The sequence below is a fragment of the Beta vulgaris genome, chromosome 9 (genome assembly GCF_026745355.1).
Source record: "Beta vulgaris subsp. vulgaris cultivar EL10 chromosome 9, EL10.2, whole genome shotgun sequence".
Lineage (NCBI taxonomy): Eukaryota > Viridiplantae > Streptophyta > Magnoliopsida > Caryophyllales > Amaranthaceae > Beta > Beta vulgaris.
Window position 1 is genome coordinate 54,484,264 of NC_079210.1, and position 23,796 is coordinate 54,508,059.

Below are 23,796 nucleotides of genomic sequence, written 5' to 3' on the forward strand. Positions count from 1 at the left end.
AGTTTTAGCTCCACATCTATTACCTAACCATGATATAGAAGAAAAGAAATATTTTGGAGAAATTATGTACCATTTACCACATTAATATTAGAATTTGATATATGTTTCATTATTTTTGTTTTTTTGTAGGTAAGATGAGGATGATTTGCAGAGGATATGGAACGTTGTTATATAGGTGAAAAATGACATACGAACAATTAGATTAACCCTGATTTTTAAGCTTTGTTTTGCATAGGGATGCTACTCGAATTGAGCAGTTTGCGAGTAACTCAAACTCGACTAGGCTAATGCTCGATAACCTAACGAGTTAAGCATGATCATACTTAACTCAATACGATATATATATTATATTGAAATATTTGTTCCGATATGGAATAAATATTGTTGGGGTGAACTGATATCCTTCGATCATGTATGTCGGTTCGATCTCCTGCAATGTAGAATATGTAAACTGATATCGGGGGTTGATCCAAGGAACGCACCTCTGACGCATAGGTCAGTAACGATAAAGCTGATAACTCTTAAGCGTAGTATATTTGTGATTGTGAACGGACCTTATGATGCATATCATGGGGTATTAATAGGGGACGACAATGTCACAAGTTAGGTAGGACACTACTCTTATTGGTTAACTTTAGGCCAATAGGCATTACTTAGACAGTATTGGTCAGGCCTGTGTTCAATTGAGAAAGGCCCAAGTGGTGACACTGGTAAGCTGCCTGATAAGGACTAGTATTATAGGAATACCGGTATCATGTACATTTTTACCCTGGTCATCAGGGAATTCCAGGTTGGTTTGACCATGACGGTCAGTGGTGGTCCAGTTAAACCGGTAGGGAACTTGACAACACCATATAATATCCATATTAACAAAATATTACAATAGAAAAATATAGCTTTTTCCATACATCTAATGTCAAAATTATGAATCAAATAACTTTCACCTTTTTATCCAAATTAAAGTGAATTCAGGTAACTCATTGACAAAAGAAACAACAACTTAGGAAGAAAAATAAAGGAAACATAAAGTGAAGCAGCAAAATGGAAAGGTGCAAAGTGGGAAAGTATTATTCCCACAGCGATTCATTATTATGAGATGGGAGTTATTAAGATCTATAAGACATGATTCTTATCCAAACAATTCATTCATGTCTTTTTACGGGTATAACCGTTTAATATATATAGGCAAAAGCTAACGGACGCCCCGGGGGCGCTAGATAAGAAATATATTGTTGTATTTAATTACTCATATTTATATAAAATAATATAATAATGTAGAATTCCAATGCAATGCATTTAAATGCTTTGCATTTGAATTAAATGTTTTCCCCTTTCCTTTTGAAAAACATTAAATGTTTTGCATTGGAATGAAATTGAATGATACCTTTGGTTTGAACTCTTGCACTGAATTATTTACATGATATCCTTTGTAAATAGTGATAGTGTGACACCTTAGGTCCTTATATAACCATTGGTGTCAAAAAGTAGACCAGGCTTACATTGGTTAAGATTGTTCCTCCTTAAGGCTTGTTTGGTTGGTATTATTTTGGGCTTGGAAATAAATTAATGTAACCGACTCTTTTTCTATATGTTTGGTTGGGTTGTCCATTTTTTTCACTCCTTTACTTGCCCAAATATGATTCCTCTATTTTGAAACCCTCCTTCCACTAGAGGAAATAAATTACGTTATATTACCTTCCTCAAACCCTTCACCCTCCTCTCTCTCTCTCTCTATATATATATATATCCTCTCTTTGCCTCTATTTCTCAAACTTGTTGCGAAACTTTCCAAATTTGCTGCGAAATTTTCATGCAAAACTCAACACATATACTGCAAGATTTAAGTTGTGCTATGATTGACCCATCCGCTTTTCAATTTGCTGCGAGATTCTTCAAATTGCTGTGAAATCCTTCAATTTGTTACGAAATTCTTCAAATTTGTTACGAAACTTTTCAAATCTGCATTTTATAGGACCTTTTGGTTTGTTCATATTAATTGAATTTCTTAGGAATTTTTAGCATTTACAATAACTTTTTAAAAATTTTACTGGAACTTTCTGTAGAAAAATAATATTTTTTTACTATTTCTCTGAATTCAATATAATGTTTGAGTTTTTTATGAAATTATTTAAGATTACAATTTTTTCATATACTACCTCTGTTTTTATTTAGTTGCAACGTTTTGACTTTCACGCTTGCCAATGTACAATTTCAAATCGTTTTATCTCTAATTGTATGTAAGTAAAAATTATAAAAATTTGATATTATGAAAGCTTACATCGAAACGAATCAAACAAGACCCCACATGACTATATTTTGTTTAACATATAAATCAATAAATGTGGTCAAATAAGAGAACATGAATAGTGCAATTTGTCAAACGTTGCAACTAAAAAAGAACGGAGGTAGTATTTTTTTGTTGATTTTATAATAAAAGTAAAGTTAAAAAATGTGAATCCATTCATAAGATGAATAAAACAATGAGTAAAGGAATCTCTAGAAGAATGATTCCATTACGGAGTTAAAACAAACAAATGTTAAAGGTAACATATTCCATTGCCATTCCACCCCTAATATCCATTCCACCCCTAATATTCTATTCCATTTCGTTTCCATTTTTTAGGTTGAACCAAACGACCCCTTAGATGTTTCTACTATTCTGTGGGTGTGTTCCACCGTTTGCCTTCCCCATATATTTTCTCTAGTTTTTATTAATTTACTCAAATATTTGGAAACATAATTTTTTAAAAAATAGGTATGTGGATCATAAAAGGATAGAAAAATAATTAATTTAGTGACATATTATATTAAAGTTATTGTTTTGGGACAGAGTGAGAAGATAAAGATAATATCAAACAATAATCGGGACCATTTTAAAAAACGGGGAAAAAGTGGATAAACTAATAGCCGATCACAATCCAAAAATAAAAGTGGGTAAGCAAACAAAAACTTGAGGGAATATATCGAGAAGTAAGTAGAGGATATAATTACATTGCTTCTCATGGCTGTATTACTAAAGGTAAGCAAGACCGAGCACCGATTAATTTTATTGGATCTGAAACCGGGCCCCGTGTGGGTCATGGGTGACAGTTGCGGTTCAAACATATTTGAAATGGACTACGCTCTTGGCAGAACCTGAGCCAAAAATGTGTATCCGGTTTATTTGTTCGCTCATTGATTTATATTTAATTTTTTTAAGTAAGAATAGCTTTAGGTTTGCGACAATATGAAGATTAATGCTTTGTTTTTATAAGCCAAATAAACATAATATATCAATTCTGCTACCTAATAGCCGATACCCTATTCTGCTATTCATGAATCAGTCCCATCGGGTACCCCCAAATCCAAAATCGATTCCACCAGGTACCCACCAAATATCAGATCGAAAAATACTACCAAAAGCAAATCCAGTTAAAACTCGGTCTTGTTTTTTAGACCCAGGATCGAACCTAGTGTTACTGAATCCAATTTGTTTGAGAGCATTTATTTGAGGAGAGGAGAGAATATTTATGTGTTAATAATATATAAGAAAGATGATTAAGGGTTCGTTTGATTCAACTTATTTTGTCTTATCTTATCTGATCCGATCTTATCTTATCTTATCTTATCTTATCTTATATTATATTATCGTATCTTATCTTATCCTCTGGTTCATTTCAAAATTCGTAAGTTTTTTAGTCTTTAGCTTGGAAATAAGCTATTCCTTACGACTTAATTCCAACATAATTACTCGGATATAACCAGCTCTTTTAGGTACTTGAATATTTCCCAACTGTTGCGGGCCGTTTACAATGACTATTTATGTGAACATGGTAGCTAAATAATCCCTCATCTTATCTTTTTTTTTTTTTGAAATAAGTTAAAATAAGTTGAACAAAACATCTTATCTTATCTTACATTATCTTATCTTATCTTATCTTATCTTATTTAATCTTATATTATCTTATAAAATTTTTCGCCAATTGCAGCCTTTTGTAGTTGCGAGTTTGTTAATTGCAGCCTATTCATTTCAAACTCTCCAATTACAGCCTCATAAATTCAAGGTACCTTTAAGTTGCCGCCCAATTTAGATTTGAGGCCAAAGATAATGTCATGGTTAACCTTCGACGAGAATTTTTGTCTCAACCCTTTTCCAAAACCCTCGATTTATCTCTCTCTCCTCTGACCTCCAGTTTATTTACGTTTATTTTTCTCGTTTTTTCTCAGTTTCTTCTCTCAACCATTAACATATTTGACATTATTTTTCTCTCTCATCTCCTTCAATTCAGTGCATTTTCAGTTGATTTGGAGTATTGCGCATCATAAGACAAGGTTAGTACAACTAAATTTTTGGTTTTTTCCCCAATTTTTTTGGTTCGGGATTTTTAGGGTTTTTTATTTCAAATTTTTGGGTAAAACAATTAGGGTTTGTTGATCTCAAAAATTAGGGCTTTTGATTTCAAAACCTAAATAAGTACAATTGTAATCATGATTTGATAATTATGTGGCAGGAATTAGTTTAAGAAGGGTAGATGTTGGAGTCAAGATGGTAATAGGTGTAATTGTGGGTTTACATTTCAAAACAAGAGCTTGGACTAAGGACAATCCGGGGAGAAGGTTTTATGCATGCCCAAACTATGATGCTGACACTAACACAAGGGGATGCAAGTACTTTAAGTGGATTGATGAGGAAGACCCAACAGATTGGCAGAGAAATGTAATATTAAGGCTAATGGAAGACAAGAGACAACTTAAAGGTACCTTGAATTTTTGGCCTCAAATCCAAATCGGGCTGCAACTTAAAGGTACCTTGAATTTATGAGGTTGCAATTGGAGAGTTTGAAATGAATAGGCTGCAATTAACAAACTCGCAACTACAAAAGACTGCAATTGGCGAAAAATCCTATTAAAAGGGAGGAAATATATTTTGACTTAGGATTTTTTTTTTTACCCTTCCGTCTTATTTTTAAGAGGCTTTCATTTGGTTGAGTTATCATTCAATGAAGCGCTATGCTTTTTACCAATCAAAAAAATTTAACATGAAAATCGCATATAACTTTTTTGAGAAATGATATAAATTTAACAATTAGTTGCATTTAAGAAAACTTTTATATATAAAAAATAGTGTGTTATTTGTCTCTTAATTTGATATTTTGCAAACACAAACTACGAGCCTATTCTTTTCAACATAAAACAATTGAACTGAATCCAACTGAATTGATTGCAACTAAATTGAACTGAAATGAATTAAATTATAACTAATAGAAATAATAATTGGAGGTTAACTAAAATGAATTGAAATAAATTGGTTGCAATTGAACTGAATTAAACTGATTGCAACTGAACTGAAAATAAGATGAAGAGAATAAGCTCTATATGTGTCACTCAGATTCATAACTTTATAATTTGAGTTTAAAAAGAAGGTAATCATATGATTTGTGGATTATTTCTCTTGATCTTTATAATATATTGGGCAACCACTAATTGACCTTTTTTTTTTTTTTTGAAAGAACCACTAATTGACCTTATTGCTTGTGAATTATAATGATTTTGGCAAGATTAAGGTACAGTACAATTGTGCATCCCCTAACCAAATTGTCACGTTAAGGCACAAAACTTAGACGTTCGACGTGGGTTAAATCCTAGGTGTCAAACTCTGATAGGATCAATCACCGTGGCATACCATCCCACTAACTTCTCACTACTCTCTTCAAATTCGTGGACCCCACTCACACGGAGTTTACAATTTTACACATAGATATTAGAGACTAGACAAGTATCTCATAGAAAAACAACCTCTTTTCAGCAGTCAGCCTTCCTCATTCATACCGAATTCTTTCTAGGGCTTCAATTCATCTTCATCAAACCTCGTTCCAGGTTTTTTTCTTCTTTCCCTTCGATAGAATCTACTACTTGTTTTGATGATCTTTTATTGCGATTTTTTATTTCTTCTGAATTTTAAGATCTACATCATTTGATTTTTGAGATCTACATGTGATTGTTCATCCGATTTTTGAGATCTACATGTGATTATTCATGCGATTGATTTTATGTTATTTTTGTTGTTTGTTTCATGAATTCAAATTTTTTTCAAGGATAAATTGAATGTTATAAGCTTATGATTCGAATTTTTGGTATAAATTCTTAATTCATGTTTGTTTCATAGAATCAGATAAAAGTAATTTTTATGTTATGATTTGTACATGCGATTATATTTATGCGAATGATGCGATTGTTCAATTGTTCTTGTTTGTTTCATCAAATCAATTTTTGAAGTTTTGTGACTGGAAATCTAGGGTTGCATTTGATTTCGTATTAAGGTAATGGTGACTTATATATGGAATGTGTTTTTGACAGGTTATAGGAATTGTGAATTAGTTGAGTAGTTTCAGAATGGGAGGAGGATTTAGAGTGTTGCATTTGGTCAGACCTTTTTTGTCATTCCTTCCTGAGGTACAAAGTGCGGACAGGAAGGTACCGTTCAGGGAAAAGGTCATCTACACTGTTATCTCGTTGTTCATATTTCTGGTGTGCAGTCAGCTTCCACTTTATGGAATTCATTCCACTACGGGAGCTGATCCGTTCTATTGGATGCGTGTTATCCTTGCTTCCAACCGTGGAACTGTCATGGAGCTCGGAATCACCCCCATTGTCACGTCTGGGCTGGTGATGCAGCTCTTGGCTGGGTCAAAGATCATTGAGGTCGACAACAATGTCCGTGAGGACCGTGCACTTTTGTAAGTTCCGTTACCGGTTTTCATATTCTTTGCTATGATCTGGATGAAATATGTCTTTGTTGTTTGGAGAAGCTCAAATTATGCTGTTGATTTTTTTTTTTACTTGGAGGTGGTGATGACTGGAATATCTGTAAAATGAGTATTTGTTTGTCTAAGTGTGGAAGGTGCTAACTTTTTGAATGATCAAGAGAGTATAGCAAGGATTTGGGTGCATATATGCTTTAGCTATATGAGCTTCCTTATGTTGATTGTAGATTGCATGACCAGTGCATGTCAGCTGAAAAGTTTCTTTTATCATCTGAGTTGTGCTTGAATTTGACTTCTATCTTTTCATTTTTCAATTTGGTCTCAGAAATGGTGCACAGAAGTTGTTGGGTATTCTGATTGCTGTTGGTGAGGCTGTAGCATATGTTCTATCTGGGATGTATGGAAGTGTTGGCCAGCTTGGTGTTGGCAACGCAATTCTTATTATTCTTCAACTGTGCTTTGCTGGAATTATTGTGATCTGCCTCGATGAACTTCTGCAGAAGGGATATGGTTTAGGTTCTGGAATTTCACTTTTCATTGCTACCAACATCTGGTGAGCTGCTGGCTTTACTGTGTTCTGGTATATGATGTGTATTTTATCCCATGATTGTGTGATGTATTTTAGCTAAACCATGATTTTTTATGTCTTGGATTGCAGTGAGAACATCATCTGGAAAGCATTCAGCCCAACCACCATCAATGCTGGCCGTGGAGCCGAGTTTGAGGGTGCTGTTATTGCCTTGTTCCACCTCCTAATTACGAGGACTGACAAAGTTCGTGCCCTTCGAGAGGCATTTTATCGGCAGAACCTTCCAAATGTAACTAACTTGCTTGCCACGGTGTTGATCTTTTTGATCGTTATCTATTTCCAAGGCTTCCGTGTTGTATTGCCTGTACGATCAAAGAATGCCCGTGGCCAACAGGGCTCATACCCCATTAAGTTGTTTTACACCTCCAACATGCCCATCATCCTTCAATCTGCTCTTGTGTCCAACCTGTACTTCATCTCACAGGTACTAAATTTGGCAATTGTACTTCTTGTAACTTTATTTTATAATATAGCTGTAGGATTTTCTGATGTATGGGGTTTTATGCAGTTGCTTTACAGGAAATACAGCGGAAACTTCTTTGTGAATTTGTTGGGCAAGTGGAAGGAGTCTGAATATGGCAGTCAATCAATTCCAGTTGGTGGTCTTGCTTACTATGTTACTGCCCCAGCCAGGTGTGCACATCTTCAGTTTAGCTAAAGTAGTTTCTATTTCACCATTAGCTTGATTAAAGTTGCTTATATGCCTATGTTTTGGAAATGCAGCTTGGCGGACATGGCAGCACATCCTTTCCATGCTCTGTTTTATATAATTTTCATGCTTTCAGCTTGTGCTCTATTCTCAAAGACATGGATTGAGGTTTCTGGATCATCTGCTAGGGATGTGGCTAAGCAGCTTAAGGTATTTTATAGAAAAATTTCTAGACTTATTCTTGTTTAAGGCTTATCTCTAAAATCTAAGTTTGATGTAAACACTATTCAACTATACTTGTACCTCGTAGACATGTCTGATGGTCATTCTTAATTGTATAGTTGTTGGACCGTAGACAACCTAGTTTTTCCTTTCTTTTTTGTCCTTTGTGGGGGAGGCGGTGGGCAGTTGGACCGATTTTAAAGGCAAGTCTGAGGCTAGAACAGGTATATAGCAAAATAAACTTCGGACCAAATCTAAGCTTCCTCTCCTGCAGAAGAAATAGTTTTGCCTACTGGGTAAATTGTAGACAATACTATTTGTTATGGATTTTACATGATGAAGAATATGCTAGTCAAACTTGCTAGTTTTTATTGAAGTTGTATGCTAGAGTAGATCCTGTTAGGGTAGTGTTTCAATGTGGTTTGCTGTTGGTAGCTGAAAACTCCAAGTATATATGCTTTCACCTCTACACTGCACAATGACATCAACTTGAAGATGTCCAAGATATTCTGGTTTTGTAAATAGAGTTTTGTCCACTCAAGATATTCATATCACCTTCTTTTTATCTGCGTGGTTGGATACAAGATGATCTCATATTTGGCAGTCATTGCTGAGTACATGTTGAGATCGCTTACTGACCCTGCCGAGCATAGAAAAATTGATTGAACTCAATTTGATTCTTACGACTTTGTAGGAGCAAGGAATGGTTATGCCAGGACATCGTGATTCAAACTTGCAGAAAGAACTCAATCGTTATATTCCCACTGCTGCTGCCTTCGGAGGAATTTGCATTGGTGCGCTGACAGTTTTGGCAGATTTCATGGGTGCTATTGGCTCAGGAACTGGTATTTTACTTGCAGTAACCATCATTTACCAGTACTTTGAGACATTTGAGAAGGAGAGAGCAAGTGAACTTGGATTCCTTGGGCTTTGAGGGCCTTGTCACAGTTTTGGTGAAATTGAGGGAACGGAAATAGGTTTTGTTAGAATTCCACCAGTAGAGTTTCCTTTTCCCCAAAAATCTGTACTCTTAGTAATTTTCTTTTCTCTTGTCAACATACATTTTATAGAATACAAGCAATGCTAATTTTAAGTACTCTCAACCAGGTATGTATGAATACTTACTAGGTCAGTTGTGGTTACGATCAGTTGAGTTAATTGTATAATTAGTGGTTCATTTTGCGCTGACATGCCACTGGTGACCAGTAAGCTGCACTTGTGGTTCAAAACTTTTGAGATTTTTTTTTTCTGTATTTACCTCTGTAATGTCAAAGGAATTCACTCCTAGGACTAGGGAGTGCTAATTGAGCGGGTAGGATTGTGCCCGACTCGGCCTCGTTAATCCTACCCGGTCCTGCTATACTCAGAACTCGATTGCTTGACTAGACTTGAACTTGTTACACTCGGAACTCAACTTGATTGCTCCACTAAGTGCTTGTTTGGTTGAATGTAGAGTGCAAATTTTTTGAACTTTTCCTATGTAATTGTATCTTCTAGGAATTGGTAAATTTTGTTTGGTTATTCATAGGAAATGAAAATTGTCATGAGAATTTTTACTTACCTAGGTCCTCCTAGTTAATTAATTTGCTCCATTTTGTGGAAAGTGGAATTTTTTAGGAATTTCTATTTCTCATGAATTTTTCAACCAAACAACATTGAAAAATTTCAATTTCTAAGAATTTTAACTTTCTATATTAAATAATGTCAATCAAACAAGCAATAACTCCCTTTTTAATGGATGTAGTTAAAAAAATGAAAAGGAAAAAAACGATTATAACCGATTTGACTACATTAGGAGTATTTTTAACCAAACAAAATTGTGTAGTACATTTTCCTTGTACATTAATTACTTGTAGTGTTAATATAGAAAGCAATAACTCCCTTTTTAGTGTTATTGTAGTATATTCTTATAATTTATTATATTGTACAACTAACTTGTACATAATATGGATTGACTTTTTTTCCCCATAAATATTGATTATCTATCATTATTACAATGTAATTATGGTACCTCGAAATTTTCATACTACTAATAATAAAGTTATACCTAAATAGAGTTTCTATTCTTCCATTTACATCTGTTCCAAATAGGTTTTGCATTTCCAGATTTGGTATGAGTACAATATTATTAAATGCCAGTAAAGTAGAGCTTAAAAAACGATTATTCAATCACTACAATTTATAAAGATATGATTTTAGGGTAGTTAGGGGCATAGGGCTATTGCTTGAGCCCGAGGGTGAAGCGAGACTTGGTTGTGGAGGAGGGACAATTTAATAACAAAAACATGGTTGTTAAAGGAGACAAATTTACCAATAAAAATAACTTTTATTTTAACTTTCCTAGTCTTCTTAACCTATTAAAATCAGTAGAATTGAGATTTCAGCGGGAGCCATGATCTTCTTATGCCTCTTTTATACCTCACCCTATACGGCTGAGCTCACAAACAAGTTAGAATTTTTTTGAGGGGAAAACAAGTTAGAATTTAGAAGTATGTATTTGTTATTTTCTATTAAAGAATGCACACATCACTTGCATGAATGTAACTTATTGTATTCCTCATCCTCCTAGTTTTTACATGAATGCTTACATCTCATATTGTAATAACACTATTTATACAAATCTATACTAATATATTAAAAGGCGCGCGAGAAGAATAAACTGTGCCACGTGGCGCTCTCCCTATGGAGTTTTAGTTCATGTTATCGATGTACAATAAAACAAATTAAGAAATTGCATAGTATATGGTTTGATCCCGAGACATCCAGTACGTATACTAAAGTTTTGACCACTAGGCTAAGTTGTATTTAGTGTTATTATCCTAAAGTATTATATTAATAAATGAAATTTTTTCTTACCCGGGGCATAGCCCGGGCCTAATAACTAGTATATATTAAAAAGCAAGCGTGACAATATATATACATCAGGTGACACCTATGTTGTCATGTCAACTAACAAAAGTAAAATTAGTTTGCAACAAGATTTGACCCCGAACCTCATGTTATTATATATGACACAATTACCATCTCAACCGACTTTTAATCATGTCTTAAGTATTCACATTATTATATTTATATCTTTTAAATGTTGAATGTTCCTTAATACTACCTCCGATCTTTATTAATTTCCGTATTCTTTTTTGGAATGTCCCTTATTAGTTTACTCATTTCTTTTGTTTCTATTTTTGGAATGGTACCATTAACTTTTCATCACATATACATTTTTTTTTTTTGAGGGGAAAGAGAAGTGCATTAATCAAAGGGACAAGGTGTCCATAAGTACATAAGGTGTAACAATATTAGGACAGTAACGCTCCCAACATTGCTCAACACCAAAAGGCACTACTCTAGCAAGGTTATGGGCAACAGTATTCCCATCCCTTTTAACATGAGAAAAAGAAACAGAAGAAAAGCCATTACATAGAGAAAGAATGTCCCCAAGTATTGCATCCAAATCAGAGAAAAATATTGCTGCTTTTGTTAATCTTTTCGTGGCTACTAGGGAGTCAGACTCGAAGACCACATCACCATACCCATGAGCTTTGGCTAAGCGGGTTGCCATATAAATGGCCTTACATTCTGCTACCTCGGGAGGCCAGTAGGCACGCACACGTCTAGATGCAGCAAAGCACACCTTACCTTCCGAATCACGGGCTACCACTCCAAGTCCCACCCAACCTTCCTCCGCCAAACTCGCATCCGTGTTCAATTTAATAACGCCAGCAGGGGGAGCATACCATCGACCAGGACTAGGAGCCGCGAGGGGGCGTCCTCCTCCATAAATCCGCACAGCATAGTTATTGAAATCATCAACATAAAATAATAGTTTATCTTTTCTTCTATGTCCCACAATATTGTTTCTCCTAAAATTTTGTACTAAAGAAACGGGTAAACCAATAAAGATCAGAGTGAGTATATATATTTTAACAAGAATTGAAAAAAAATATGTATCAAATTTAGAAAATAATACCAACTCGGAACAACGTGCGTCTCAAATACTAGTTTAAGTTGATTTAGTTCCATTGTTTAAAAAAAAAACGAGATGTTAGTATTAGATATACCAAAGCCTTGACCGGCTGACCCATCATATCCGGCCCATTTGTATCATAAAAACCCTAAAACACCCAATATATAAACGAACATTCTCCAAACCCTATACTTTAGAACCCTCTCAGCCTCACTTACTCATACAGAATTCGTCTGAGGCTCGAATTGATCTTCAACCTTCGTTCCAGGTTTTGTTCTCTTCTCTTTTCCCCCTTAGATAGAATCTACTTGTTTATACGATCTTTTGTTTGCGATTTCTTCATGTAATACTTCTATTTCATTTATTGCGATTTTTAAGATCTTTTCCTTGTGATTTTTCATGCAAATTTGCGCAATTGTTATTGTTTGTTCCATGAATTCGACTTCTGTTTAATTATCTCATGTTATTTCATGTTTTAGGTATAATTTACATGTTATAAACTTATGATACGAATATGTTACAATTTGTACATGCGCATATTCAGTTTGCGTTGTATTCAGATGTGTGATGGTAGCTGTCATTAGATAATCTTTGAATATTTCAATTAATACCTAAAAATTTGAGACTTTTATACCTAGTTTGAGAAATTAGAGACTTTTATACATAGTTTGTATTTTGAGAGTAATTTATAATCGTAGTTTCTCTTATGATTATTGCAATAAATTGACATAGATTGGACGTTTCATCATTGATATTAGAGAGGTAACACTTAGGGATACAGCTTAAGTGAGAGAATAACTTGGAAAAGATGTTTGGTTATTATTTGCTTACTACTGAATTTACAGATCTGCTATATTTTGCTTCTGATCAATTTTAGGAATATGTAAGATGTCTTTTTAGAAGGCAAAGTATATCACGAGATTCGAATCAGTTGAAGTTGATAATTAACTTCTGTTCTATGGTTAATGATTTTTTGAGTAGGTTATATGTGTATAAGCAGTGATTGTGTTGTCTATAATTGAACGTGTTGTGGTTTTCATGATGATGTTTGAAGTTCTATTAACCGCACTTGTTTTTTTTTTTCAGGATAAGAGAAGCTTTGCATCCACTTATACACAATGTCTGGGTATGTACATGCTGCTCATGAACTCCCTAGAAACTTATTGAAGATTAAGTACTTTTAATTTCATTATCAACTTAATCACTTCTGATCTTTGCTGTAAATCACTATGTGTTTGCTTGTTTTCTTGCCCAAGGTCTGATACACTCTTGTGTCTTTGGGCTTGTGTATCAAGTTCGGAATATGATGGGTTTTAATTGACTTTTCTTTTTCTCCCTTCGATAATGTTCTAATAAGCTTCCTATGGTTATTGATTGGCCTTTCAGTGAGGAGGTTGCTGTCGCTGCTCCCGTTCCTGAGACCCCTGCTCCATTGGGGGAGACCATGGACCTGATGACTGCCCTTCAGCTTGTGCTAAAGAAATCTCTTGCACATGGTGGTCTTTCTCGCGGCCTTCATGAAGGCGCCAAGGTGATTGAGAAGCATGCTGCCCAGCTATGCTTGTTGGCAGAGGACTGTGACCAGCCTGACTATGTCAAATTGGTCAAGGCTCTCTGTGCTGAGCACAACGTAGACTTGCTCACCGTTCCAAGTGCCAAAACCTTGGGTGAATGGGCTGGTGTAAGTTTCATTACTTCCTGCTTGTTTATTCTTCTATAGAAGTATTAATGAACTAATGAGATGACATTAAGGCTTTAAAGGTTCATTTGGTGAATTAGTTTGGAAATACATCTGTTTTTTTGCTGGTTCATAGCTAATCATATAAAATATTTAGTTACTGATGTTAACCTGTTATGGCATTTATGGTACTATTTGTGGACTATATTAGTGAGTAGCTTGTAATAATTATGCTAACATGTGATCTTAACACAGTTGTGCAAGATTGATTCAGAGGGTAAAGCTAGGAAAGTTGTTGGCTGCTCTTGTGTGGTTGTTAAGGTGAATTACCTTTTGTCATTGTTAGTTTTTAAAGAGATGCAATTTCTTCGAAGATGACTCACCTTTCCCTTGTTGATGTTGTAGGACTACGGAGAGGAGACAGAGGGGCTTCACGTCGTTCAGCAGCATATCAAATCTCACTAAAATAGACAAATGAGATCCCTATCTATATTAGGCTTTTAGATTTGATCTGTATTAGAGCATTGTGTGCTTTCAAGTCGGGACTCCCTTGATGAAAAATTTTGATTGCTTTTGGTACTCGTACAGTTTGAACAAACGACACTTCTGTCATGTTTTTTGTTCTGGTTAATCTTAAAGCTTTTGCCTTACTTCTTACACTTGTTTTTATGCTTACGATTTATCTTCTAAAATTGTATGCATATGGCTGTATTCTATCCATAGGAGCTCTGTTTTTTTTTTTTTGTAATTTGTTGGTTCTGTTCCGCTGTGCTTGAATGCTAGTTCAGTAACTCGTAAACAACACTAATGTCTAGTTTGAGCATTCAACTTGACCAAATTAAACGGAAAGTGATGATGTTATTGATAAGAGTTGGTGGATGGTCGTTCGGTGCATCAATATGGTGGATGGTGGTTTGGTGCATCAATTTGGTGGATGGTGGTTAGATACGAGTAAAGGCGAGCCAAGTTTGGTCAGTCTTTCAATTTAATCAAGGTCCAACGTCAAGCCGGGAGTAACTGCTCTTTCTAGTAGTGAACTTGGCAAGTGGGTACTGAGATGTGAAACGCCCACTCGTTCTTCTGGAGAGAGAAGTTGGCAAGATTAGCGCAAAGGGGTTCAACAGAACGCTTTACATGGGTTACAAATTTACAATAACAATCCAGTCTTTTGGCAACAAGGCAGAGCAATATCCTTAATGGTGCCAGCAAGTTGATGAATTTGGAGGGCGTTTACCTATTTTTAGTCATTTGTATTAAGAACGTGACGTTCAAGCTTGTAGAGACTTGGTCCTATTTGTGGTTCCAGATCTCCAGTTGAATTTATATTCTGCGTATTTAATTTGGTAATATGTGTATTACTGCTTTCGTAGAAATTCATTAAATCTTGACCCAAAGAGATGGTTGAGCCAAAAATGTGCTTCAACGAAAGCCATCACAGTCTATTATGCTGATATTAAGGTGGCAATGAGGAAAGAATATTGAAAGGACATCATCTTCCCATGTTGGTGTCCATGCTTACATCCAGAAGTAGGGGAGTGCTCATTTAGTTGAGCTTTGTGGGTTGTGGCCAACTCATATTAAACTTGGTCAATACTTAACTTTAGTTGTTCAGGAATCATCTTGAGACTTTAATGAAACGAGTAGCAGGTCGGTAGTTCATTCCTTGTTTATATTTACAGTAAAGTTTTTCGATCCGTATTTTGGTTATAAAATTATAAGAATAACAACATTTTAATTGTAAAAATTCTATATAGCGTAAATCATACAATAAGTTTGACCTAACCGTGTAGCTTGAATTTCTTGTAATCTATGTCCAATTTAAAGATTATGGTGCCTAGGAGCTAAGCTAGTAAAATTATCAAATTCAAAAAATATTAATTGAGAAAACGGAGAGAATGCAAAGCCGTTTATGAAATTATTGTGATATTATTAATGCTATATTTGATCTTATAATGTCGATCTTGTGTTGTATTAACATTTAAAAGTTTTTCCACCATATACCCCAAGTTTTCAAAAAATTTATAGGTACCCCTCATGTTTTCAAAATTCACCATGTACCCCTTAGTTTTATGTAAATACTTTCAAATACTCTTAATGACTAACGGTGTTAACCACAGTTTGTTTTAACCGTAATTAACCCTTAATTAAATCCTACTTAACGTAACTAAACCCTAATTAACCCAACTAAATCCTAAAACGTAACTTCTAATTAACCCTAACCTCTAACTTCTAATCCAATCCCAACCCCCTCTCCTAACACGCAGACACCCCCTCTCCCCCACCCCCGTAGCCCCCCTTTCGCGACCCCCGTCAATTCCCTCTCCAATTCCTACCCCTATCGAATCCTCCCCCCAATTCCTACCCCTGTCGAATTCTTGTTGTTCGCCATAAGCTTGCATTATATCGAACTACAAAACAAAATCGGAGATAGTGCGGAGGGAGATCTGGACTCGCGATAGGGGGTGGGGTACCGGGCTCGCGACGGGGAGTAGGGGAGAGAATCTGGGCTCGCGATGGGGGGTGGGGGACTGGGCTTGTGATAGGGGATAAGGGAGGGGCTGCTAGGGTGGGGGGAGGGGGGTTGCTGGGATGGTTAGGGTTTAAGATTTAGGGTTAAAATTAGGTATCAATTAGGATTTTAAAAACGAAAACTAAGGTTAATGACTAACGAGGATTGACGCCGTTAATCATTAAGGGTATTTGAGTGTATTTACATAAATTTGAGTGATATTTAGTGAATTTCGAAAACATAAATGATACATGGTGGATTTTTTTAAAAGTCGGGATATCAGGTGAAAAAAACGAAGCTTTAAGCATTATATTTAGATTGAGAGGAGAAGTAAATTAATTTAGTAGATTAGATAGTGTAGAGACTGTAAATGGTGATGCACTGATGCCGTATAAAGCCCGGTTTAGAATTTAGAGTCCAGAAGGAGATTGCAAAAAAAAAAAGGAAAAGGTGGAATTAGCAAGATTGGTCCACGTGGTAAATTCTTTAACAAGTGTCATACAAACATTGGGTAGAAAGTGTAATGTTACGTGGCCTTAAAAAAGGGGAAATGTTCTCATTTGTTTGGTAGTTAATGGAAAGGGGATCGAAAGAAAAGAAGTATTGCAACTTGAAATCCACCATCTCCAATTTAGGCATATAGCTCTAGTTCTCGCTCTCTAAGTTTTAAAAGTGGAGCACCGTGGCTTCGTCAAGCAATTCATCGCAGTCTCAGTCTCTGAGCAGGAGAAAAAGTTCATCTGTGAGTGTTTCATCAAATTCACAATCACACCATAACAACAATAATAATAAAGCTAGAATCGTTTACCGAGAGAAACTTGGGGCGAATTCAGAAGATTATCCATTTTGGCAGAAAACTTGGTTTATTGTACTCTTGCTTCTTATGGCGTTGGCCTTCTTCTCCCTCGCTATCTTCCTCTTTCTCTCACTTGATTCCGATTACTTTACTTCTTCTGTATCTGCTGCTGCTGGTTCTCCAGGCGTCCAGGTTCCATTGTCTCTCTTATCTATCATTTGGTTCAATTGGATGGAATCGATTGTTTTATACTATACTTGTTATTTATGTACATTTGATTTGTTAGCAATGTACATGTGTGCACCTTACTTACTATACGGTCGTGTGCAACACATCTATGGATTGAATTTTCTTTTTAGGGTTTTAATTTATTTGCGTATGATAATTGATATAACAGGTTACATATGGGTCTGTGATAAAATTGATGCATGAGAAAACTAAATTCAGGCTTCATTCACATGATGTGCCTTATGGCTCTGGAAGTGGCCAGCAATCAGTTACAGGGTTTCCTAATGTTGATGATGCTAATAGCTACTGGGTAAGTCAAATTGAAACTCTATATTTCTTGCTTAACTCTTTGTCTAATGCCTAATGCGAAGTTCGGATTCTTTAGAGTTTTGGTGAAATTCTATAAGGTAGAGTTAAATTTGAACCATACATTTTAAAATCAGGGGTTCATATTGGTGGGAGGGAAAAATTAGGGGTGGCTTTTTTTGAGAAAACATAGGGAGATTTTGGAAAGAGAATATATGAGCCATTAATTAGTTGATATTGCTCAAATTCTACTTTGTCTAGAAGATCCAAACCCCTAATCCCTAATGCCTAATGCCTAATGCCTAATGCCTAATATATAGGTTGTACACCCTGTTGCTGACACATCTGTGAAGCAAGGGGATACCATCCAAAGCGGGACTGTTATCCGCTTACAACACATGAAGACTCGTAAATGGTTACACAGTCACCTCCACGCATCGCCTATCTCTGGCAACCTAGAGGTCTTTTCTCTTTTCCAATGCTAATCTTATTTCTAGTTTTTAAACTCAATGATCCCACCATTGTCATTACTCGTTGTTTGTGTCTGTAGGTAAGCTGTTATGGAGGAGAGACGCAATCTGATACTGGAGATAACTGGAAGTGAGACTCCCCATTCTTTTTCTTTTTATTCTAAATCTATCCTGATCAGTAGTAATTCCTCTACTTGTGTAAGTGTTTCCTCATTTCCTGTCTCCATATGAAATGTGTCTTGCTAGGCTTGAAATCGAGGGTAAGGCCAACATCTGGAGGCAAGATCAGAAATTTAGGCTTCAACATGTGGACACTGGAGCCTATCTGCACAGCCACGACAAGAAATATCAGCGCATAGCCGGCGGTCAGCAGGAGGTCACCTATTCTTTTCCTGCCTCGTCTTTGCTCTTCATCCTACATTGTCTATACTCGACTTATTTCTATATATCATCTGCCTCAAGCTCCATGTTATAATGTTTTAATTGAACCTTATTCTAATATCACATTCTATCTGACTTCATCATAGTAATAGTGCTGCTACCACTATGTGTTTTTAGTATCATTGTGGAATCTCAGAAATACACTATGCAAAAATTGACTTCTGGCTCAACATCAGAAATACACTATTATGTATTCATGTTATTCAAACTAATTAATCCCTGTCTATGGGATCCCTTGGGTTTGGCCACAGGAGGGGTAAAGCCACGCTTGGTTGTGGAGGGGGGCCAAATTAACAACGAATTCTGAACATAATTGTTGAGGGGGGGGGGGGGAATTTACCAATAAAACAAGATACAACTATTATAATTACAATTGATTTTCTTCAAAGCTATGTTGGGGCTTGCACAGGCCATGGCCCTCTAAGGCTCCAACATAGGCTCGCCACTGGACCTCGTTAGCATCTCACTAGTTGAGCTGACTCCTTAATCTGCTCTGGTGATATCTCACTTTAGTTATGCTTTGCAGGTTTGTGGTGTTAAAGAGAAGGGCCGGGACAATGTTTGGCTTGCAGCAGAGGGTGTCTACCTCCCAGTTAGTGATGGAAAGGCAGAGTCATCTTAGTTTTCGTTCATCCAATTAAACATCATTAGATTTATCCTGAAGATACTTACTGATGCACTGAGGTGAATTTTGAGTTGCTTGTAGTATCATTGTCCTATATGTTGTATGACAAGTATAGATGAGTTGAAGGAGTGATCTATATATAGATATACTTTGAAGCTCTTTCTTTGATGGTATGTGTTTTAGACTAGTTCCATCTGTTGCCTGATCCGGTGTACTTTATTTCTATATGCATTTCAAGGAAGGCCACAAGTTATTGTTTCAACCTCTTTCTAGTATCTGATAATCGCTTGAATGTGCCTATTCTAAGTTCTTTCATCCTCCTAATGTTTGACAATTTTACGAGAAAAACCAATGCTATTTGGGTTTACAGTGGTCGTCTGGCGTATACCTTCCTATCTCATCGGAGATCTTGACAAGCTGGTGGTGACTGAATGGTATTTTGTGAGAATAACCTACGATTGTTTCTTTGAATCAATGGTTTCAGCATCAGCTGTAAAGCTAGTGACAAAACTCACTGCAAATTGCATGTCATAATGATTTGGTCCTAATATGACCATAAAGAAAACTCATCTTGATGGATCTTGAGGTGCTGCATCGTGGGTCACTTGAGTTATTTACCAGCATTAGTTTTGTCCTGGTCACTTGTATTGTGAGTTGTGACAATACAAGGCCACTTGAGGGGAGACGAAGTCATCGGCATGTGCCATGAGTCTTGATCAGTTGAATGATGGAGTAGTACATAAATGAGATTAGGGGCTGCTTTATTTGCCTTCTTTTCAATTCTTAGTAAAAGAAAAAAGTTTAAAAAATAATAATAAGGTTTGATAAGTTCAATTAAGTAAAAATAAAGTTTGATACAAGTAAATAAGATTTAAAACATTAAGATAAATACTAGTAAGCACTAAATTCAAATAAGTTTAGATTAGCAATAGACTCTAAAAACGAGCATAATTTTAAGTCCCTAGTCTTATTTAATTAGTACTTGCTTTACATCAGAGGTATACCGTATACCAGTAAATGTTGATCATTTGAGGCTCATTTGGAAGAGTTTAAATGAGAAATGAGAAAATAAGTCTTTTTGGGTACATTGTACGGCCAATCCGGTTCGATCCAAACCCGGAAAATTCCTTCAGAACCGGTTGGATCAGAATTTTAATTATTTTAGTAAAAAAAAAAAAGTTTACATGTTAAAAAAAATTAAAAGGTAGATGGTTAGAAACTTAAAAACCTAGTATTTATTCTTTTAGGATTATTGTTATTGAAATTATTAATTTTTAATGTAATAATTTAGAAATATATTTAAATAAAATAAATTTAATTATTCTTTTCTAGTCAAAATAGTTCAGGACCGGACGAGAATTTTTCCGGTCCGGTCCCTGTCCAAGAAAATCCCGGATTTCTGTCCAGTCGGTTCCAGTCCGATTCGGTCCTGGACGTGTACACACTCCAAACGATAATGCCGAAACGAAAAAGGAGAACACAAATTAATTCCTCCGTTTCAAAAAATATGCAATAACTTGATTTTTTTTTTTAAATTATTATTCCTAATCCACATGCTTCGTTTTGAGTTTTTGGTCATCATTTTTTAGCTAATAGAATTACATATAAAAAAAAGGAAAATCTATATGCAGCCCCAAGGACTGTATATAAGAAGCTAAAAATAGAAATAAGTTGCATTAATTAATTATTTATTACATCGGTTGATGCAAAAATTTTCCATAAATTCACAACTTATTTCCATTTTAAGCAGTGTATTTATGTCTTATATGCAGCCCTAAGTGCTGCATATAGCATAACTCAAAAAAAAAAATATGTGAATACGTACTACAGTCTATATAAGATGTTATTAGAAAATGAATTCGTAAAAAAGAAATAGTTGTAAGAAAAAGAAAACAGAGAGAATCTTCAACGTCTCTGGGTGTATTTGCGGTCATCTCTCTCTCTCTGGAGTTGGGTTTGGAGGTTTGCAGGAGAGGGCTCTCTTTCTTTCTGGTTTCTTGTCTATCTCTCTATCCTCTAATTCAAAATCTTGGACCCAGAAAGTTAGAACAAATAAAATTGCCCATCTCTTTTTGCAAACCCTAGACGATAACAATTCCGTAATCCTCTTGTTGTTTTCGGTAAGTCATCTTATCTTTTAGAAGTTACAAGTGTTAATCTTGTTTTTCTTTATCTTTTATCCTTCATCTGGGTAATTCATTGGTTAATCTTGGCAATTAGAGGAATTTGGTGGGCTTATCTTTTAAATTTTGATAGTTGTTGGGTGTTAAAAATGTCGGTTGTTCTGAAGAGTGATTCAGTTCACATTAGAGAAGTTTGGGAAGAAAATCTGGAGCAAGAATTTGGTTTAATTCGTGATATAGTTGATGCATACCCTTTTGTTGCTATGGATACTGAGTTTCCTGGTATTGTTCTTCGTGCTGTTGGAGAATTTGAGAATAACACTGATTTTAATTACAGAACTCTCAAAGATAATGTTGACATGTTGAAATTGATTCAGTTAGGTCTTACGTTTTCTGATGAACAAGGAAACTTACCCACTTGTGGAACTGAACAATTTTGCATTTGGCAATTCAATTTTTGTGAATTTAACCTCAATGAGGATGTTTTTGCCCATGATTCTATTCAGCTTCTTCGACAAAGTGGCATCGATTTTCAGAAGAACAACGATAGAGGCATTAATGCCCTTAGGTTTGGGGAGCTTTTGATGTCATCTGGGGTTGTTTTGAATGATAATGTCCATTGGATAACTTTCCATAGTGGTTATGATTTTGGATACTTGCTTAAGCTCTTGACATGCCAGAACCTCCCGGACACGCAACGAGAATTCTTTCACCTCATTAACATGTATTTTCCTACTCTTTATGATATTAAGCATTTGATGAAGTTCTGTAATAGCTTACATGGTGGGTTGAACAAGCTTGCTGAGTTGTTGGAGGTCGAGAGGATTGGCGTCAGTCACCAGGCTGGTTCTGATAGTTTGCTTACATCTTGTACCTTCAGGAAGTTGAAGGATAATTTCTTTAGCGGTTCTATGGAGAAATATGCTGGTGTTTTGTATGGACTAGGTTCTGATAATGGACAAAGTGGTCACTGAAATATAGCAAAGCAAACTGTAAAAGTACAATGGAGAGCAGTTCCTAATTTTGTGTTATGTAGCCATGTCTGTGTACTCTTGGTAAAAGCAGTGTTATAATCAATTTTTGATTGATGGTAATTTGTCATACTTGTGCTTTCCTCATTTCTCCCTCGCCCCCGCTCTTTGGGATGCAATTGCTGGTATAAGGCATTTATTCTCTCCATTCATGTCTTATGATTTAGCGTATAATTTTCTTAATCTTGCTTATAGTGTCAACAATCTTATTCCATGCTATATCATATTGTCTTGCTTAGATCTGTAAACAGCATACTGTACTGAGGGATAATGTGCTTTGATGTTGCTATGTTTTCAGCATTAATTGGATGATTCTTGATTTTGCCTGATGGCGGCTTAGATGGACTTCCTCGCTATGTCTTATTGTATGTATGAGCTTCTATAGAAGAAAAATGTCTGAGCACCATCAATAGGATCAGGGCCCTTCCAATGAGCCTAGCAAGGGTGCAAAACCAGCTAGTCTGATTATAAGGGCCTGCCTGGAATTTTGTTTCCGGTGTTGACTGGTTCACCTTCATAGCTGCGTCACTGTTGAGTAATAGAAGCTCCGTTCGATTCTTTCTCTTTTTTGTTTGATGGAGTAATACTTATGCTAGGCAGTAGGCAGTATTCTAGATTCTTGTGAAGAACAGGAACTGGGAATTAATTTGAGCCAAATAACTCGAACTTACTCAATGAGGTTGATGATGTTCATATGGCTCACTTGTCACAATTCCTTGTGAGTTATGAGGCTTTTCCCTAGCTCTATCATCCGTGGAGGAAAACCCTGATGCTTAGTTATTTCAGTTTTTTCAAGGTTCCATATAAGATGCAGTGACTTAATTTGCAAGAAGATTGGTAATATGATTTGTTGGTTTGAGTCATTAGTTTTAATTTCGCATCACTTCCGCTACCGTCCGTTTATGCTGGTATATTTGAAGCACCACATAGACTATCTGGCACAGCTCCGAAGATTGCACCAGGAGATTTACATTGAATCGACGCTTCTGCTTGCTTTTCCTGAGGATATGCTGTATGTTACCCTATTTTATAGGAAACATTCACACAAACAAATCCCCAGAGGCCAAAGCTGATATTATTGTGAATCTGAACAGAATTGACGGAATAACAGTCACAGATGCTGCAGAGAATTAATAGCAGAAGATGCTGAAAAGCTTCAGATTATTCATAATTTATCTTTTGGATGATGATGTCAAACCTTGTATATGGGCTATATGGTAGAACTCCCACAAGCACTACTGCACTAGCTACGACAAATCTGACGAGAAAAAGATACGCATATTCTTTTACCCCCCCCCCCCCCCCCCCCATCAGCTTTAGATTGTAAATACAGTACATGTGTTAATCTTTCTTGATAGTTCAGATGTTGCAGAATTTCTGTATGTTTATAAATTCTTGTGAAATTACATTCATGATGTTCTT

The 23,796-nt window shown here is 35.8% G+C and overlaps 4 protein-coding genes across 4 annotated transcripts; all 4 read left to right on the top strand.

Annotated features, from left to right (window-relative positions):
- Positions 1 to 5,708: 5,708 nt before the first annotated feature.
- Positions 5,709 to 9,391, top strand: LOC104904882 (uncharacterized). The gene is made up of 7 exons (XM_010693296.3): positions 5,709 to 5,856; positions 6,337 to 6,716; positions 7,069 to 7,296; positions 7,402 to 7,756; positions 7,841 to 7,965; positions 8,056 to 8,191; positions 8,898 to 9,391. Exons 2-7 carry the CDS (start codon positions 6,373 to 6,375, stop codon positions 9,135 to 9,137), a joined length of 1,428 nt encoding a protein of 475 aa, XP_010691598.1. The 5' UTR covers positions 5,709 to 5,856; positions 6,337 to 6,372; the 3' UTR covers positions 9,138 to 9,391.
- A 2,887-nt stretch (positions 9,392 to 12,278) lies between these two features.
- LOC104904883 (40S ribosomal protein S12) lies at positions 12,279 to 14,495 on the top strand. Its single transcript, XM_010693297.4, has 5 exons — positions 12,279 to 12,435; positions 13,254 to 13,293; positions 13,554 to 13,848; positions 14,101 to 14,166; positions 14,251 to 14,495. The coding sequence occupies exons 2-5, from the start codon at positions 13,286 to 13,288 to the stop codon at positions 14,308 to 14,310; spliced, it is 429 nt and encodes a 142-aa protein (XP_010691599.1). The 5' UTR covers positions 12,279 to 12,435; positions 13,254 to 13,285; the 3' UTR covers positions 14,311 to 14,495.
- Positions 14,496 to 16,932: 2,437 nt separating this feature from the next.
- LOC104904885 (stromal cell-derived factor 2-like protein) lies at positions 16,933 to 19,482 on the top strand. The gene is made up of 6 exons (XM_010693298.3): positions 16,933 to 17,342; positions 17,548 to 17,688; positions 18,005 to 18,145; positions 18,235 to 18,284; positions 18,401 to 18,530; positions 19,122 to 19,482. Exons 1-6 carry the CDS (start codon positions 17,238 to 17,240, stop codon positions 19,215 to 19,217), a joined length of 663 nt encoding a protein of 220 aa, XP_010691600.1. The 5' UTR covers positions 16,933 to 17,237; the 3' UTR covers positions 19,218 to 19,482.
- Positions 19,483 to 21,333: 1,851 nt separating this feature from the next.
- On the top strand, positions 21,334 to 22,444 carry LOC104904886 (probable CCR4-associated factor 1 homolog 6). The gene has a single exon (XM_010693299.4). It carries the CDS (start codon positions 21,493 to 21,495, stop codon positions 22,315 to 22,317), a length of 825 nt encoding a protein of 274 aa, XP_010691601.1. The 5' UTR covers positions 21,334 to 21,492; the 3' UTR covers positions 22,318 to 22,444.
- Positions 22,445 to 23,796: the final 1,352 nt, after the last annotated feature.

Coding starts and splice junctions, on each gene's coding strand:
- LOC104904883 (XM_010693297.4), top strand. Junction 13,849..14,100: donor CCTTGGGTGAATGGGCTGGT/GTAAGTTTCATT, acceptor ATCTTAACACAG/TTGTGCAAGATTGATTCAGA. Junction 14,167..14,250: donor GCTCTTGTGTGGTTGTTAAG/GTGAATTACCTT, acceptor TTGATGTTGTAG/GACTACGGAGAGGAGACAGA.
- LOC104904882 (XM_010693296.3), top strand. CDS start 6,373: ATGGGAGGAGGATTTAGAGTGTTGCATTTGGTCAGACCTTTTTTGTCA. Junction 7,757..7,840: donor ACCTGTACTTCATCTCACAG/GTACTAAATTTG, acceptor GGTTTTATGCAG/TTGCTTTACAGGAAATACAG. Junction 8,192..8,897: donor ATGTGGCTAAGCAGCTTAAG/GTATTTTATAGA, acceptor ACGACTTTGTAG/GAGCAAGGAATGGTTATGCC.
- LOC104904886 (XM_010693299.4), top strand. CDS start 21,493: ATGTCGGTTGTTCTGAAGAGTGATTCAGTTCACATTAGAGAAGTTTGG.
- LOC104904885 (XM_010693298.3), top strand. CDS start 17,238: ATGGCGTTGGCCTTCTTCTCCCTCGCTATCTTCCTCTTTCTCTCACTT. Junction 18,146..18,234: donor CTATCTCTGGCAACCTAGAG/GTCTTTTCTCTT, acceptor TTGTGTCTGTAG/GTAAGCTGTTATGGAGGAGA. Junction 18,531..19,121: donor TAGCCGGCGGTCAGCAGGAG/GTCACCTATTCT, acceptor TATGCTTTGCAG/GTTTGTGGTGTTAAAGAGAA.